Source organism: Prunus avium, chromosome 1, assembly GCF_965620075.1.
Source record: "Prunus avium chromosome 1, drPruAviu1.hap1.1, whole genome shotgun sequence".
Lineage (NCBI taxonomy): Eukaryota > Viridiplantae > Streptophyta > Magnoliopsida > Rosales > Rosaceae > Prunus > Prunus avium.
Genome location: NC_142284.1, coordinates 13,210,141 through 13,226,155, shown reverse-complemented (window position 1 = coordinate 13,226,155; position 16,015 = coordinate 13,210,141). Strand labels below are relative to the sequence as shown.

The 16,015-nt window shown below is 36.2% G+C and overlaps 2 protein-coding genes and 2 long non-coding RNA genes across 5 annotated transcripts; 3 read left to right on the top strand and 1 right to left on the bottom strand.

The window, feature by feature from the left end:
• Positions 1-2,899: 2,899 nt before the first annotated feature.
• Positions 2,900-3,538, top strand: LOC110770340 (uncharacterized). Its single transcript, XR_002528732.2, has 2 exons — positions 2,900-3,097; positions 3,170-3,538. It is a non-coding gene; the product is annotated as an uncharacterized LOC110770340 (long non-coding RNA).
• A 1,042-nt stretch (positions 3,539-4,580) lies between these two features.
• On the bottom strand, positions 4,581-6,688 carry LOC148297360 (uncharacterized). Of its 2 annotated transcripts, none has more exons than XR_015836545.1 (3): positions 6,001-6,688; positions 5,671-5,732; positions 4,581-5,582 (listed from the first exon to the last, which is right to left on the bottom strand). It is a non-coding gene; the product is annotated as an uncharacterized LOC148297360 (long non-coding RNA). The 2 variants fall into 2 exon arrangements; XR_015836544.1 differs by having other exon boundaries at positions 4,581-5,569.
• Positions 6,689-7,385: 697 nt separating this feature from the next.
• LOC148297359 (uncharacterized) lies at positions 7,386-8,582 on the top strand. Its single transcript, XM_088246585.1, has 2 exons — positions 7,386-7,824; positions 8,221-8,582. Exons 1-2 carry the CDS (start codon positions 7,386-7,388, stop codon positions 8,580-8,582), a joined length of 801 nt encoding a protein of 266 aa, XP_088102711.1.
• Positions 8,583-12,055: 3,473 nt separating this feature from the next.
• On the top strand, positions 12,056-15,678 carry RANGAP2 (RAN GTPase activating protein 2). Its single transcript, XM_021974452.2, has 2 exons — positions 12,056-12,305; positions 13,712-15,678. Exon 2 carries the CDS (start codon positions 13,723-13,725, stop codon positions 15,340-15,342), a length of 1,620 nt encoding a protein of 539 aa, XP_021830144.2. The 5' UTR covers positions 12,056-12,305; positions 13,712-13,722; the 3' UTR covers positions 15,343-15,678.
• The last annotated feature ends 337 nt before the right edge of the window (positions 15,679-16,015 follow it).

Sequence of the window (16,015 nt, the reverse complement as noted above, 5' to 3'; positions counted from 1 at the left end):
TCATATCCGAAATATGCCGAACAATCACCGTATTTTGCTAATGGGCTATTCTCTGGTGGGAACTTCTTTTCGCAAACCTCTATATGGGAACACCATTGGATCAAATCCAACGGTTGCTAAGAAGCAATTGTAACTGAAAGTGTCTAAAACTGTTCCACTGGAACGATGCCTCCTCCCTCAAAAACAGATTTATTGTGCTCTTGAAGACCACAATATCTCCCTCCAAAAAAGTTCTCTCTCTCTCTCTATGTCTCTGTCTGTCTGTCTCAGTCTCTCTCTCTCTCTCTCTGAGAACATAGTTTTCTTCTTTTTTCTGGTTTGATGTTCTATTTCAAGAAAAACAGTGCATACATCTACCCCCTCCAAAACAGCTGTTCATTTTTCTGGTTTGGTCATTCAAAGCATACAAAGCAAGGTATTATCCTGAAGAGCACATGTAGCACTGTAATTCTTATTTCTGTTTTTATTTTTCTGGTTTGATGATTGTGTTCTGCGCTCTTGTGAAGCCTTGAGGACCCATCTAGTTACCAAAAAACTAGTGAGCGTGACACCTTGTTAGAAAGGTTTGGTCAAGTGTAGGGACTTATGTTTGGTCTTGGTGTTTCACATGACGACAACTCACATGATGACAACTCATAAGTCATAGGATTCTTCATATGCTAACAAAAAAAAGGGGATTATGAATTTTATGAAAACAAATATAATCATAATCATATTACACGTGGCACAACAAGAGATTAAAATCAAATCATATCAGTGTTTGTGACATAATATGTATATTAAAATTCCAAAACATGATAAACTGTTGATAATATTTTGAGTCATTTATGACACTTTACATTTTTACTAAGGAGAATCTAGGGAGAAAATTAAGTAAAATTACATTTATGACACTCTACACTTTCCAAAACATGATTATCTTCAAATAAATACGCGAAAATAAAGGGAGAAAATTTACGGTGTTTTTTTAAATCATTTTTTGTGAATTTTGTCAGTTAAACAAAAAAAAAACATATGATGACATGTGGTGCTGCAAGAGGAAGAAAATTGAAACTTTGATAAACTATTTGAATTTTTTTATGTGTAAAAATTATATTTTAAAGCTTAAAAGATAAAGAAAATGTCATAATGAGTTTGTGAGAATTCATGGTGATTGTGATTTTTGAAACTTAAACTATGAGGTGTGAAAACAAGATTTTGACTTTGGGAAATTTGAAGTAATAATTAGAGGAAGAGTTGTTGTAAAGTAGTGATCAATACTTTGTAAACCACTTTTTGGACTTGGGATACGAAGTATTGATGTTGAGAAATATGTATGTAATTTTTTTTTTTTGGTATTTTTTCCGTTTATTTTAATACTTTAAACGATTTTACAACAAAATATGATTAAAATATAACAAACGTAACACATGTCAGCACAAGGAGAGCCTAGCATCCCATCCATTTCCCTGTGTCGGCAAGGTAAGCCACCACCTGGCATCCCATCCAATTAACTATTTCTTTTTACTTCAAAATTGATTTAAAAATCGTTTATAATTCAAAAAATTCCCAAAAAATAATGTCGGGATTGGTATGACATTTTCTTCGAGCACGTACGTCAAATTTCGCCAGTGCATTCAAATTTTGATTCGATCCTTATGTGATCAAACAAACAATAGCTTAGGGTTTACAAAATGTAGTTATGTTTTTATTTGCATCATTCACATTTAGGGATGACCCCCAAATTTTAATTTTAAAACAATTGTAAACCACTTTTTGGACTTGGGATACAAGTATTGGTGCTGAGAAATATGTATGTATATTTTTTGTATTTTTTTTCATTTATTGTTATATTTTAAACAATTTTACAACAAAATATGATTAAATTATAACAAATATGACACGTGTCAGCAAGGGACGCCGCCACCTGGCATCTCATGCAATTAACTATTTCTTTTTACTTTAAAATTGATTTTAAATGGTAGAGTTTAGTGGTTAGGGGTTAGGGTTAGAGTTTGTGGGTAAAGAGTATTATGGAAAGCGTTTTCATATGACAAACTTTTCATGCTATATATATGTGTGTGTTTTTATGCTATCAAAACATAATAACTTGGGATGAGTATTAAATAATATTCTGAATGTTTGTTGTAATTTTCTAATTTTTAATTTATTTATTGTGAATTTTAGAAGTTAAATCATAAAAAAAGAGTGTATGTGATAAAATGTTTTGATTTGTCTGTGAACAAAGTTGAGTTTTTATCATTGTGCTTGTATTTTAATAATTCAGAATTAGAATTTTGGAGCTTTAAGGAGAAGAGAATATATGAATTTTCGGTGTATTTTTATGATTTTTAAATTTTTATTATGAATTTTAGAGCACCCTGTGAGTATTTCTCATGTGTGGCCTTATAAGATGATAACACGTGTCATGTTTTTGTAATTTATTGTGTTTTATCTTAAACAATTCTTAAAAAATTATATAAAAATCAGAAAAATATACTAAAAATTGCTACAAATTTCTTATGACACAACATTCGATTATGGAGATCTAAAATTATGATTTCATATATTTAAATTAATGAGAATCATTTGATCAAAGAAACAAGAGTGTATGTGAAAGAATGTTTTGATTTATATCTATGAACAAAGTTGAGTTGTTATTATTGATTTGTATTTTTATAATTTAGAATTAGCATTTTGGAGCTTTAAGGAGAAGAGAATATCACAAGATGTTCATAGGAGTTTTCTGTGTTTTTTAAAAAAAATTATTTATTATGAATTTTAGAAATTAAATTGTAGAGAAATAATATGAAATATAGATTGACACGTGGCAGAGTCTTGGACATTGATTTCTCCTCCCTTTTTTTTCGCTGCCGCTCTTTTTTTTGGGCGAAATTCTATTTTCGCGCTACCCATCTTGTTCCCCTCATCCTAAAAAAATTGACGCTTCTTTTCTCTTTTCAGCCCCAAATTGAAACCACTTCCCTTCTCCTCTCTCCTTATATCTTTTCCAGACCCAAACCTTAAAATTCCCACACCCACTATCTGCTCTCTCTCTCTCTCTCTCTCTCTCTCTCTCTCTGTGGCTACATGCTCCAAGAAGAAGTATGATTGCTTTGTAAGTATCCATTTCAAGAATTCAATCTCTTATTTCGTATTTGGGTTTCAAGTTTTATTTTTATTTTTGCAGAATCTAGGTTGGTTTGTCTACTTTCTCCCTCTTCGTTCCAGTAACCCTGTCACTCATGGTTTGTATCAATTCCTAAATGCCAATTTGTTTTTTCTTTAAATGTTTCTTGATTAATTTTTCTGTATTTGTTCTGAAAAAATGGGTATAATGTTGTTGGTTCATTGTATCTAGTTCACGATTTTGATAAATTTTCAACCATCTTAAGTAAGGTAATTGTACAGATTGATGGTAGAAAAAGTAGCAGATCTTGATAGTCCTTGAAAGTTTGTGAATCTCCTTTGTTTGATTGTGTTGTGAATTTTTTTTTTCCGGATAAGATGTGCTATGATTCTTTAGTGGCAGTATTATATGAGGAGAGGGTCTTGCAAATTTGGCACTTGTAAGTTTCACCATCCTAAGCAGGGAGGAAGCTCTGGTTGCCTGCAAATTTGGTAACTATTATGTTGGTAAAAAAAACCATAAAAGAAAGGCTGATTTTCAACTCCCAAAAAACAGGCCACGTGCATGCTAAAGAAACCATAATGATGTTGCCCATCATTACACCTTGTCTCCCACCAAAGACATCATTAATACAAAAAATATTCCTCCACTAAAGAGGAAACCCAAGGCGCCGAAAGCATGTGCAGCTCCCCTATTTTCCTTCTCCTTTTCAACCATCAATTAATGACCATGCATGCATATTCCATACATTCATCCATGTGCTTTGCAAAGGGAAAAATACCAGCCGCATATCTTGACTTCACACTAAAGAGGGATTTCCAACAGATGTTGGGACATCGGAGGTTAACAACCACTTTCATACATTAAAATCATTTTCTTGTTCAATTTTATTCGAACTCATCGTTTCATTTACTTGTGTTATGTTGCTGGCTCATCTGCTTTGTTTTTTAAATTTTTGTTAAAATTTGCTAAACAGAGTATCAGAAGAAAGGTTTTTGGTTTCAATTATATGTCCTTTGTATTACTTACAACATAATGGTTGTTGCATCCAAGTTTTTCCATGCATGAATGCAAGATAAGGGTTTTGTAGTATGAAAACAACTTGTGAGAGCACATTGTTTAATATGGAGCACAGCGTGATTCCCAACTATTGCTTTAGGTGTGAATTCCCAACTTAGCACGGAATGAATGTGTCCATCCGCTTTGGGTGTCTCCATTTTTTGGGCATCGTATTACACTATTAGAAATGCATTTTCATTTTTTTCTACAAGCTTAAAAATGGAGGCAAATCCTCCACCACATGCACATCAACTTTTAGATCCAAATTTTCATAACCAAGATTGGAGCTCAATGAAGCATAATGGAACAACTGACTGACACGTTCATATGTTAAATATCATGCATAAAAATAAACACACAAAAAAATTATTTTGAAGCTTTTAGGGAATAGTAAATCAAGCAATGTTGAAGCTTTAGTGAATCCTTTTGAAGCATTTATGAAACATATTTTGGTGACAGAATTTCAACATCTACATCAGAATAGCCAGTAATTAGAATACTAAAATATAAAAACAAGATAATTAAATGTTGGTTCAAATTCAGATTGGTGATAATTTCCTCTTTGACAAATTGGTCATAAAGAAATAGTGGACATTCTGGGCAGTTAACATCATGGATACCAAATTTGTCAATGAGAAAAGATGGTGATATATCATCCAGGCCAACTTCGAATGGAATTTCCAACTTTTACTACCATGTCATATACTTCTTTACAAGCAAAAAGAATTAGTTAGAAAGCAAGCTTTCGGATTCTCCAAAAGGGAAGGAAATTGGATTGAAAAGGAAAAACTTCCAACTTTAAGGCAATGAAATATGCTGAAAGAGTTGTGAGCATTGAAACAAATGATGTAACATAATCATTCAACTTGGTCATCTCTGCCAAACCAAAAGGCAAGCTAAAAACCTATGTACCTGACCATCGTACCATCCAGACTCTTCATCTGTAAACAGAAAGAAGAAGAGCAGAAAATTAATGACATGCATATGACAACCATTACTTTGTTCTAACAAATTAACAATTACCCCTTGTTGTATATGAGATGTATCTTAGAAAATTAATGAAGTCTAGGATTGGGAAACAAGATGAGAGGCAGTACCTTTGCTTCAGTGTATCCAAGAAAGCAAATATGATGAGAGTTTTACAACATAAATTAAAAGAAAAACAAAGCAGATGAGCCATCAACATAACACAAGCAAATGAAACGATGAGTTGGAATAAAATTGAACAAGAAAATGGTTACTACTAAACAGAGTATCAAAAGAAAGGTTTCAGGTTTCAATCATCTGTCCTTTTTATTACTTACAACAGAATTTATACAAGAGGAGAAAGACTTGCTAACCAAGCTGAGCATTAATTACAAATAGGTAACAGATGGCAGCTCGAGTTTGGGTTCCCAATTCCTGGAGAAGGCAGCTGGAGTTTGGGTTCCCAAAGGAGAAAAAACAAAAGCCAAAATCAAGCACAATAAATGCTTTCATAAGACTTGCTAATAGTTACTAACCTCATATGTCTGAACATCAACAAAAATAACCTAATAATTGGTGAGAGAACTCCTTGCTATCACTGTGAACCCAAAAAAGCCAAACATAAACTTCAGAACTTACAAAATAGAAACACCCATAAACTACTTAAAATTCAATAATTAACGAAGAGAAACTACTCATTCTATTCTCTTCCATTATCACCACCACAGTCCACTTGAGTATAAATCTAATAAGCCAGCAAAACCCACAAATTCAGAGCCAATACACACCAAGATCCAACCTTTTGAACCAAAAACTCGAAACCCAAATATGAAATAAGAAATTGAGTTCTTGAAATGAATACTTACAAAGCAATCATACTTCTTCTTGGAGACCATGTAGCCACAACGAGAGAGAGAGAGAGAGAGAGAGAGAGAGAGAGAGTGATAAATGAGGAAAGGGAGAGGTAGAGCAGAGACAGACAGACAGACAGCTGATGAGAGGGAGTGTTGAGATTGCTGGCTAATCTTCTTGTGAATGAGGAAAAGAGGCCGGAAGAGATAGGACCAGAGAGAGAGCTATAGTGCGAGAGTGGGTGTGGGAATTTTAGGAAAGCGATAGATACAGATTGGTAGCCATTCATGACAATTTTCAGGGCAGAAATGAAAGCAAGGATATGGGTAGATGGAAAGATAGATGAGAAAAGATGGATGTAGTTCATGGAGATTGAATGTCCACTGGAAGGGTAAGTGACGAGAGGAAGAGCGACTGCGACTGCAGTTCTGAGATTTTCAACAAATTAAAACAAGTTTTTTGGTATTTGGGTTGTCAGATTTGGGGGTTTGTAGTTAAAATTTAAAAATGAATTAAATGGCAGAAGGAAGGAAAAAAAGGCGCGACTGGAAAAGGCGCGATAGCACAAGTGCAAAGGAGAAACTGCAGCGTACCCGATTCTAGTGTGAGCTTGCTTTTTCTCCCCAGCCGTTGAGATCACTTAAATGGCTGAGATGGAGCTGCAAGTAGAGGTTTGCAAAAAGATGTTCCCACCTGAGCCTAGGCGTTTGCTAATACCCTCTTGTATTTTTCTTCCACACTCTTAGGCCATCTTCAACCCATGAAGCCAACCCCAAAATATCCCAAATTTTAGCCCATTTCCTCTCCATACCCAAGAAAATTAAGTGGCCAAAATTTAACAAAACCCAAACTTGAGGCCAAATACCAGTCCAGCTATTGCTTGGACTGAAAATCTTTTTTGTGTAGCCCACTCATGGCTGTGCAGCCCATGTGTGAGGAAGATTTGTGGGCCCCACGCTACTGCTGTGCCGCAGCTGATGTCTCACCACGTGGCAGAAATTGGTGATTCAAACGTCTATTTTTTTATTTATAAATAATTCAAATAGTAACTCAAATCAACGATTCATATTAAATCCAAGCTATTTTAACTGTAAAAAAAAGATCAAACGGCTGAAATTTAAATTCAACGGTCAAAATAATATTTTAAATTAATATAAATCAGATCTAACCCCAAAACTCATCCAAACTCTATAAATACCCACTCATTTCTCAAATAATCTACCAAAAACTTTCTTTCTATTTCTCAATTTATTTTTCCTTTGTCAATTTCATAAATCTCCTTTCATTCTTGTTGAAGATGTCAACAAAATCTATTTAAGAAGAGTACCATTGGTTGTCAAACACATCATCTTCTTCATTCTCATACTTTTCATATCATTTCAAGGCCATCTTTTCCTTTATGTTTGATGATTATTCAAATAATGAAGAACATCATCAAAGAGTGATACAAGCCATTGTCCACCATACTTCACTGGAGAATGAAGCCGATCACCTCCCCAAACATGGTGGGTCGATAGTCGGTCACGAGTACAAGAACCGTGAGAGGGAAGATCGCCATCACAATCTCAAGTCCGACTACTTCGTTAAAAGGCCACATTTTAATACCACGGACTTTCGTAAGCAGTTCCGAATGCAAAAAGAGTTGTTTTACCGCATCTTGAATGATGTTGTCAACCATGAGCTATATTTTCGCCAGAAAAAAGACGGACTCGGTCGACAAGGGCTATCCCCTGAACAGAAGTTAACCAATGTCTTTCGTATGGTCGCATGGGGATGCTCAACTGATGCGACCGACAAGTACTGTAGATTGGGTGGAAGCATAGCTCTTGAATCACTCGGTAAGTTTTGTTCCATTTTTGAAGTCGTGTATGGACAATGGTACCTCAAGTTTTCAAATCCAGCTGACCTTTACAAGCTCTTACACAAGGCGAGCCATCAAGGCTTCCCAGGCATGTTAGGAAGTCTTGACTGCATGCACTGGGAATGGAAGAACTGCCCATATGCTTGGGCAGGCCAATTTACCGGTCACAAAAAAAAAGCCCACTGTTATGCTAGAGGTCGTGGCCTCGTATGACACATGAATATGACATGCCTTTTTTGGAGCCGCTGGATCCAACAATGATATCAATATTTTAGCTTGTTCCCCATTATTCAATGATGTGGTGCATGGAGTGGCTCCCTAGTTGAATATATTGTCAAAGGAAATCAATACCATTTGGGCAACTATTTGGTAGATGAGATCTACCCCCATTGGGCTACTTTGGTGAAGACCATCTCTTCTCCTGATAACCCAAAGAAGAGGCTTTTTGCACAAATGCAAGAAGCGTACAAGAAGGATGTTGAAAGAGCATTTGGAATACTACAGTCTCGATGGGCTATTGTTCGGGTCACTGCACGTATGTGGTCCAAGGATAACCTCCACTCAATCATGATGACGTGTATAATTTTACACAACATGATTGTAGAGGATGAGTACGAATATGTTGAAGAGGAATATGATGATGAAGATATGTATCCACAACGATCCAGGAGGGCCACAACAAGACAATATGAGCTGGAGGCAAGCATTACATACGAGTACCACCAAGATAGGTAGACCCTCTCTAATTACATGATTCATCATAATAGAGTTCGATCTCCACATGTGCATTAGATTCTTCGACATGATTTGATCAATCACATTTGGAAGGAGCTTTGGAGATAGTGAATGAGGTCGACAATTGTTTCAATCCTCCTTTTGTGTTTCAATTATGTTATGTGTTTTCTTTTGGAATTTTTTTTTTTTTTGGTGGAATTTCAATTTTTTGATGAGGTCAAATTGTTAAAAAAAAATTAAATTATGAAGTTATTTAAAAAGATTAAATGAAGAAAAGTTATCCAGAAAAAAAAAATTAGACTTAAACAATTTAATAAAGTTGCGGACTTAAAATTTGAGTCTGGAGGGTTGGGGGAAAAAACGGTTTGAATCTAGGCAAAACCCAAATAGTTACTTTTTGGAGGGGGAAAATTTGGGTTTAGCCCCAAATGGGTTGGAGAAGGCCTTATTGCATTTAATTTTACTGTTGAAATGAAAAAGCGCTCTCTTTTTGTCGCATTCAGGTGTAATAATGATCACTAATTCAAAAAGAGAAATATTAAAGACACTAATTTACCATTCTTGGTAATTATAAAATAAATAAATAAATAAAAAGATCACCAAGGGAAAAACCTGCGATTTAGTCAGGCCTCGATTTCAAGGGTTTTTCCCTTGGCACCACCCCCATCTGACGAATAATCCTCGTATTTGTGTGGAGAGTTTTTCTTCCTATTCGCTCTTGTTCAAGGGTCTTGTTTTCCTAGTGTTTCTCTCAACCCTAGTTGTATTAGGGTCTTCCTATATGCCATTTAGGCCGCCTTTTTTTTTTTTTTTTAAAAAAAATTTATATAAGATTTGAATAGACCTATGGAGCTTTGGCCCCTTAATGTGTTGTTCTTGCATTTTTTGGGTTTGATGAGGTGGATCTCCATCACATCTTTGTGTTGAGGGGTAGAGTTGTTTCATTTTGGGGATGTACTATCAATAGGTGCTTTCAGATCATGGGGTGATTGGGAGACCCTCTGACCAAGTATTTAGGTGTAAGTTGAACGGGATTTGCTCTTCCCTTTGAAGGTGTTTCGTATCTCAAATTGGTAGAGAGTTCTTATCTCTCAAATAGTGAGCTTGGTTTCAAGATGTGGAATTGATTTTGCTTACTGTGTTGCAATAGTTGTGTTTTATAATTTTGTATTTTGATATATTATTTGCAAGGACCCCTTTTTGGGTTGTGTTCTTAATTCCCCTATATCTTCTATTTTCCCTTTTATTAATGGAATTGGTATAGCTGAAAAACAATAATTTATTACACTAACTTTTGCAAACCAATATGTGGCAATGTTTCATTTGTTTTCATTTGGGCTTAATGTGGATCTTATTTATTCTTCGAAACTAAAAAAGTGTCACATGAGTTGGTGTCTAAAACTTGTTGTCTCTAGCATTATGGATTCAAAAATATACTCTTAATGCATTTAATTTTACCATTAGAACGGTAAAATGCTCATTGGCATTCTCCTTTTGTCACTTAGGGGATCAGTACTAAAGGATCGCCAATTAAAAAATAGGCTAAATTGTAGCAATAGTCCCTCGACTATGACCCGACTTTACTTTTCATCCCTCATGTTGCAAAATTATTATGGTCGTCCTTCAACTAGATCTCGCGTTGCACCACTAGTCTTTTCCGTCAATTTTGTTTGTTTTTCTGTCAAAATTGATCACATGTCAGGCACATGATAGATATTTTAGGGGCAACTAAGACTTTTACCTAGCCACCACCTCCTTCTACCTAAACCCAATCGCACGCCATCCTCTTCCCCCAAAATTTGCCTATCCATCTACCTCACCAACCCAGCAACCCAAACCATCTTAGATGGCTCAAAGCCTCCAGCACCTTCTGGTGATAAATTCCAAGTCTCCTCTGGTATGTCAACCACTTCCCCTCCAGACCACGATGGATTTTATCTAGACATAGTAAAATGCATCAACATGGTTTTCTTTGCCTCCAACCAATGAGGTGTAGCTCAACTTTGGGTGGCTCAAGAGCTCCTTATCCTCTCCAAAAATCAACTTCCCCAATCATCAAACCCTCCTTCCCCACATGCTCAAATGGAGAGACTGGGTTGATTTTTTAATGAGTTTATTTATCTAATAAATATTTTATATAGGATTTCTCAATTTGCCTTTAATTTTAACAGAAAATTTAACTTTGTTGACGAAAAGACCAATAATGCAACACGAGGTGGAATTGAAGGATGACCATAACAATTTTGCGACATGAGGAATGAAAAGTAAAGTTGGGTCTTATTTGAGGGACCATTGCTACATTTTAGCCTGAAAAATATTCCACATTCTTTGGTCCACACCCTTACTATATTTATTTTTACCTTTGAAATGATAAGAAGCTCACCAGCGCTCTCTCTTTGTCACCCAGGGAACAATACTAAATGATCGACAATTCAAAAATATTTCAAATTTTAATATATTTAATATATTTTTAGTAAATAATTTAGAGTGGTGATTTCCCCACTCCAATTTTATCCACTTACACTCATTTTATACATATTTTTCCAAAGATGTATATTTTTTTCTTTAAAAAGCAAGAAGAAAAAAGGGAAGAAAGAAACAGAGTAGCACTCACTGTTTGCTTCTTTAAAATAAAAAGAATTGTAAAAAACTGTTCGTTAATTATTTATGGGAGCTAGGGCTCGTCAATGGGCCGGGCCGGGCCGGGCTTTAAAGAGGAGAGAGAAAATATCGGGCAGGGCTTTTTTAGAAAATTCAAAGCCCAAGCCCATCTCATGAGCCGGGCTTGAAAAAGCCCATCGGGCCGGGCCGGGCCGAAATGGGCCTAAAAAATAATAAGTGTAAAAAAAAAAATTAAAAAAAATTTATAAGGATGGTATGAATAAATATGCAAATGTTTGGTGATGTGTTAAAGAAAGGTATGATTATATTTGGTGGTATGATTATGTTTTGTGATATGATATATTGTTTGTCTTATTTTATATATATAATTGTTGTATTAATAAATGACACAAATTAATGTGCTAATAATCCAATTATAAACTAGGAATGAGTAGAATTCAATGGAAACAAACACAATTTTTATAACAAGTAACACACACAAAAAAATTAAAGAGGGGGATTTGTCATTCAAGTGATGTAATCCTAATCCTAAACCCTTATTTATACATAATTATATATGTATGCGGGCCTAACGGGCCGGGCTTTTGTGGGTGGGCCGAGCCGGGCTTCCAAGGACTTAATCAGGCCGGGCCTATGGGCCGGGCCGGGCTTCAAACACCCAAGCCCAAGCCCGGCCCAAACCCAAACGGGCCGGGCCCTCTCAAAGCCCATAACGGGCCGGGCCGGGCTTTTTTTCAATGGGCCAGGCGGGCCCCCGTAGGCCCATGAGCCCGCGGGCCAAATGATGAGGCCTAATGGGAGCAATACCCTATCCGCATCTGTCACAATGTTATTTGGCTTTCCAAACATCAAAAGTGGCGGCCGGAAACGCACATGATAATTGATGCATCAATGATTCGAGTTCCCCAAATATAAATCCAAGAAAACCTAATACCCACTTTGTTCCCTTGGTTTTCATTTTTCCCTCCACACTCATTTCCCACTCTTTGAAATTGAGAACACATTATATTCCTTCAATTTCAGTGTTCCATTTGAATCTCAGATAAACCCAAAGTACAATATCTCTCAAACCCACCCAAAAGCAGGGAGAGAAAAAGAAAGGTACCCATCTCTTCGTCTTTAACTTTTGCTTCATCTTTCTTCTTTTTCCAGTTTTAGGGTATCATTTTTCTTTTATAAGATTTTGAAGCTACTAAAGCCCATTTCATTTTCTTGAATTGCTTCTTAATATTGGTTCCTTGTTGTTTTACTTGGTGGGTTTAGATTCGTTTGGGTTTATAGTTCATTTTGAGTTGTTAAAGTTCTGATTAGTTCAAGATCATTTTTCTTGAGAAAGTTTGAATCTTTGTGGTGGTTCGATGGTAAACAGGGTGCCTGGGTGCCCTTTTCAGTTTGCGGGTACTTTGATATGTATGAATCTATATTATCTAAGATCCCATATAGGCTATGTAAAAGAACAGAGTTTTTTTTCTTTAACGTTGGTTATTTACAATTTTATGCTTTCTTTGCACACTATAGTCTTATAGCATAGAAATTTTCTCAGACTGACATTATCTGTAGTTTCGTGCTTAGTTTTGGATAATGAGGTTTCAAAGAGATTATAATAAATCCAAGAATACAAATCTAACTTTTTGGTCCATTATGTATGAGTGTAAGTTGGAGATGAGAAGAGAGACACCGAACGTGACCGTTTGCAATTGGGGCTGTAAAATGTGGCTCTGATAATGAAGAATTAGATGGTTGAGCAACACAGTTGTGTTATCTTTTTGGTTTTTTGAGAGGGATTATCTGCTGTGAGTGTGTCTTATTGTTTTTGTTTTTTGTTTTTTAGTTACCCTGAAATCTGTGGATTGGACCAGAGTGTTGTAGGGAAAAAGTTAAACAAAAACCAAGGGTGGGAAAATTTCATGTAGTGATTCTTTAGTTGTATGAGAATATATCCAAGATTTTACAATATTTTAAGAAGCCTAAAAATCAGTGCTTCACTCTCATTTTATTGACGATACCTTTTGCCAAATGAAAATTTAAAATTTTCTCAACCCTCCCATTGATTGCTAGAAAGAGGGTAAAGTGAAGAACTTGATTGGCAATGCTGAATAAAGGGGAATAAAAAATATTGGGAATCTATATATATATATATATATATGGCAAAAATTGCTTAGTAAATGAAAAAAAATGCTGAAAACTGCAGTAACTTGCATGATAACAGTTTAGGAAGGTTTTACTCTTTTACTTTTGTTTGCATACATATTTTCTCCGCCCTTGAAGAGGAAGAGAAATTTAATGCATCACTGTTTTTCTCTAGATTCCAAGATTTCTTTCGCAGTGTTTTGAGGGTTATAACCCTACTTCTCTTCTGTTTCCTGAAACATTCGTCTTGAAAATTTACCGTGTTTGTCATTTAACATTTGAAACTTTATATGTATGTTATGTTATAAGTGGGCTGCTTATCTCTTTATTAAAGTATTTATTACTGTTTTTAACATATGTGAAGCCTGAATTTGTAGGTTTTGCTGCAATGGATTCAACTCTGAATTCGGAACACCGGCCTTTTTCAATTAAACTATGGCCTCCAAGCCAAAATACAAGGCAAGTGCTTGTGGACCGGATGATAAACAATCTTAGCACTAAATCCCTTTTCACTGAGAAGTATGCCTTGCTCAGTAGGGAAGAGGCTGAGCAAAATGCAAAACGAATTGAGGATGTGGCTTTTGCCACTGCAGACCAGAACTATGAAAAGGAACCAGATGGAGATGGAAGTTCTGCAGTGCAGCTTTATGCCCGGGAATGTAGTAAGCTCCTGATGGAAGTTCTTAAAAAAAAACCTAGAAGCAAGGAGGACAGCAAAGTGACATCTGACACTACACCCACTCAAACTCTGTTTGATATATCTAAAGGTGTACGGGCCTTTATTGAGGCCGTGGAAGCTGAGAAACTTTTGAAGCCGTTGACGGAGCCAGGGAATACTTACACCAAAATATGTTTCAGCAATAGAAGCTTTGGCCTAGGAGCAGCCCATGTTGTTGAGCCCATATTGGTTTCCCTTAAGAATCAGTTGAAAGAAGTTGACCTATCAGATTTTATAGCAGGGAGACCAGAGGCAGAAGCTCTTGAAGTCATGAATATCTTTGCAGCTGCCTTGGAAGGTAGTGCGTTGGAGTCCCTGGATCTCTCTAACAATGCCTTGGGTGAGAAAGGTGTTAGGGCTTTTGGGGCACTCCTTAAATCACAAAGTTGCTTGGAGGAACTCTATTTGATCAATGATGGCATTTCAGAAGAAGCTGCTCGAGCGGTTTGTGAGTTGATTCCTTCCACAGAGAAGCTTAGAGTCCTCCATTTTCATAATAATATGACGGGAGATGAAGGGGCAATTGCTATTTCTGAGGTTGTGAAGCGTTCTCCCCTATTGGAGGATTTCCGTTGCTCCTCCACTAGGGTAGGCTCTGAGGGAGGAATTGCCTTATCTGAAGCACTTGAGACTTGTACCCATCTAAAGAAGCTGGATTTGCGAGACAACATGTTTGGGGTAGAAGGTGGAGTTGCATTGAGCAAAGCTCTCTCCAAGCATGAAAGTTTGAAGGAGGTTTACCTTAGCTACCTGAACTTAGAAGATGAGGGTGCAGTTGCAATTGCTAATGCTCTCAAGGAATCAGCTCCTTCACTTGAAGTCTTTGACATTGCTGGAAATGAGATAAAAGCTAAATCCGTTCCTGCTATTGCAGCTTGTATAGCAGCAAAGACACTTCTCACCAAGCTGAATTTGGGTGAGAATGAACTTAAGGATGAGGGTACTATTCAGATCAGCAAAGTGTTAGAGGGTCTTCCTCAGTTGAAGGAAGTTGATATGAACACCAACTTAATCAGAAGAGCTGGGGCTCGGGTGTTGGCGCAAGCTCTGGTTCAGAAGCCTGGTTTTAAGTTGCTGAACATCAATGGAAATTTTATCTCTGATGAGGGCATAGATGAGGTGAAGGATGCATTCAAGAAATCTCCTGATATGCTTGGGTCTTTGGATGAGAATGATCCTGAAGGAGAAGATGATGACGGTGATGATGACAAAGAATCTGAAAAAGGTGAAGGCAATGAAGATGAATTGGAATCAAAACTGAAGAACCTTGAAGTTGGCCAAGAAGAATAGAGTTCCTCTTATGCTTAGTTGTCTTTTCCTTTTCTAGTTAAGGTTCCACAGAGTTATTACCCTCTTTAACATCAATGACTGTAAGGCATATTTGGAGGTTTTAGGATGACCATTCTGTTGAATCTTATTATGCACCAGTTGGGCACACCTGTTTTTTGGAACAGTGTGATGACACTGACAGGTGTTAGTAGAATTGGGTTTAATTGGATCTTTTATTGTCATGTTTTTAGTCAGTTTTTCTTCTTTTTGTGTTTGCTTGTTTGGAACCTTATCGGTGTGGTAATCTTCATCTCTCTATTCTTAAAATAGATGCGGCAGTTGATCATTTCTGAATTATGCAAATTTTGTAATTATATGCTTATTTGGTGATTTTGAACTGAATTATTGTTTTTTGGATGACTAAATGCTAGGAACGCTTGTATTAGGCCATCTCCAATGTAAAAGGGGCTAAACCCAAATTTCCTTCTTTCAAAATACATCTATTCATGCATTAGACTCAATAGTTTATTCCCCTACTGTACAAACTCAAAATTTGAGTCCGCAAATTTATTAAATTGTTTAAGAATGACGTAAATACATCTATTCATGCATTAGACTCAATAGTTTATTCCCCTACCCTACAAACTCAAATTTGAGTCCGCAAATTTATTAATTTTTTTTTTTTTTGGGTCGA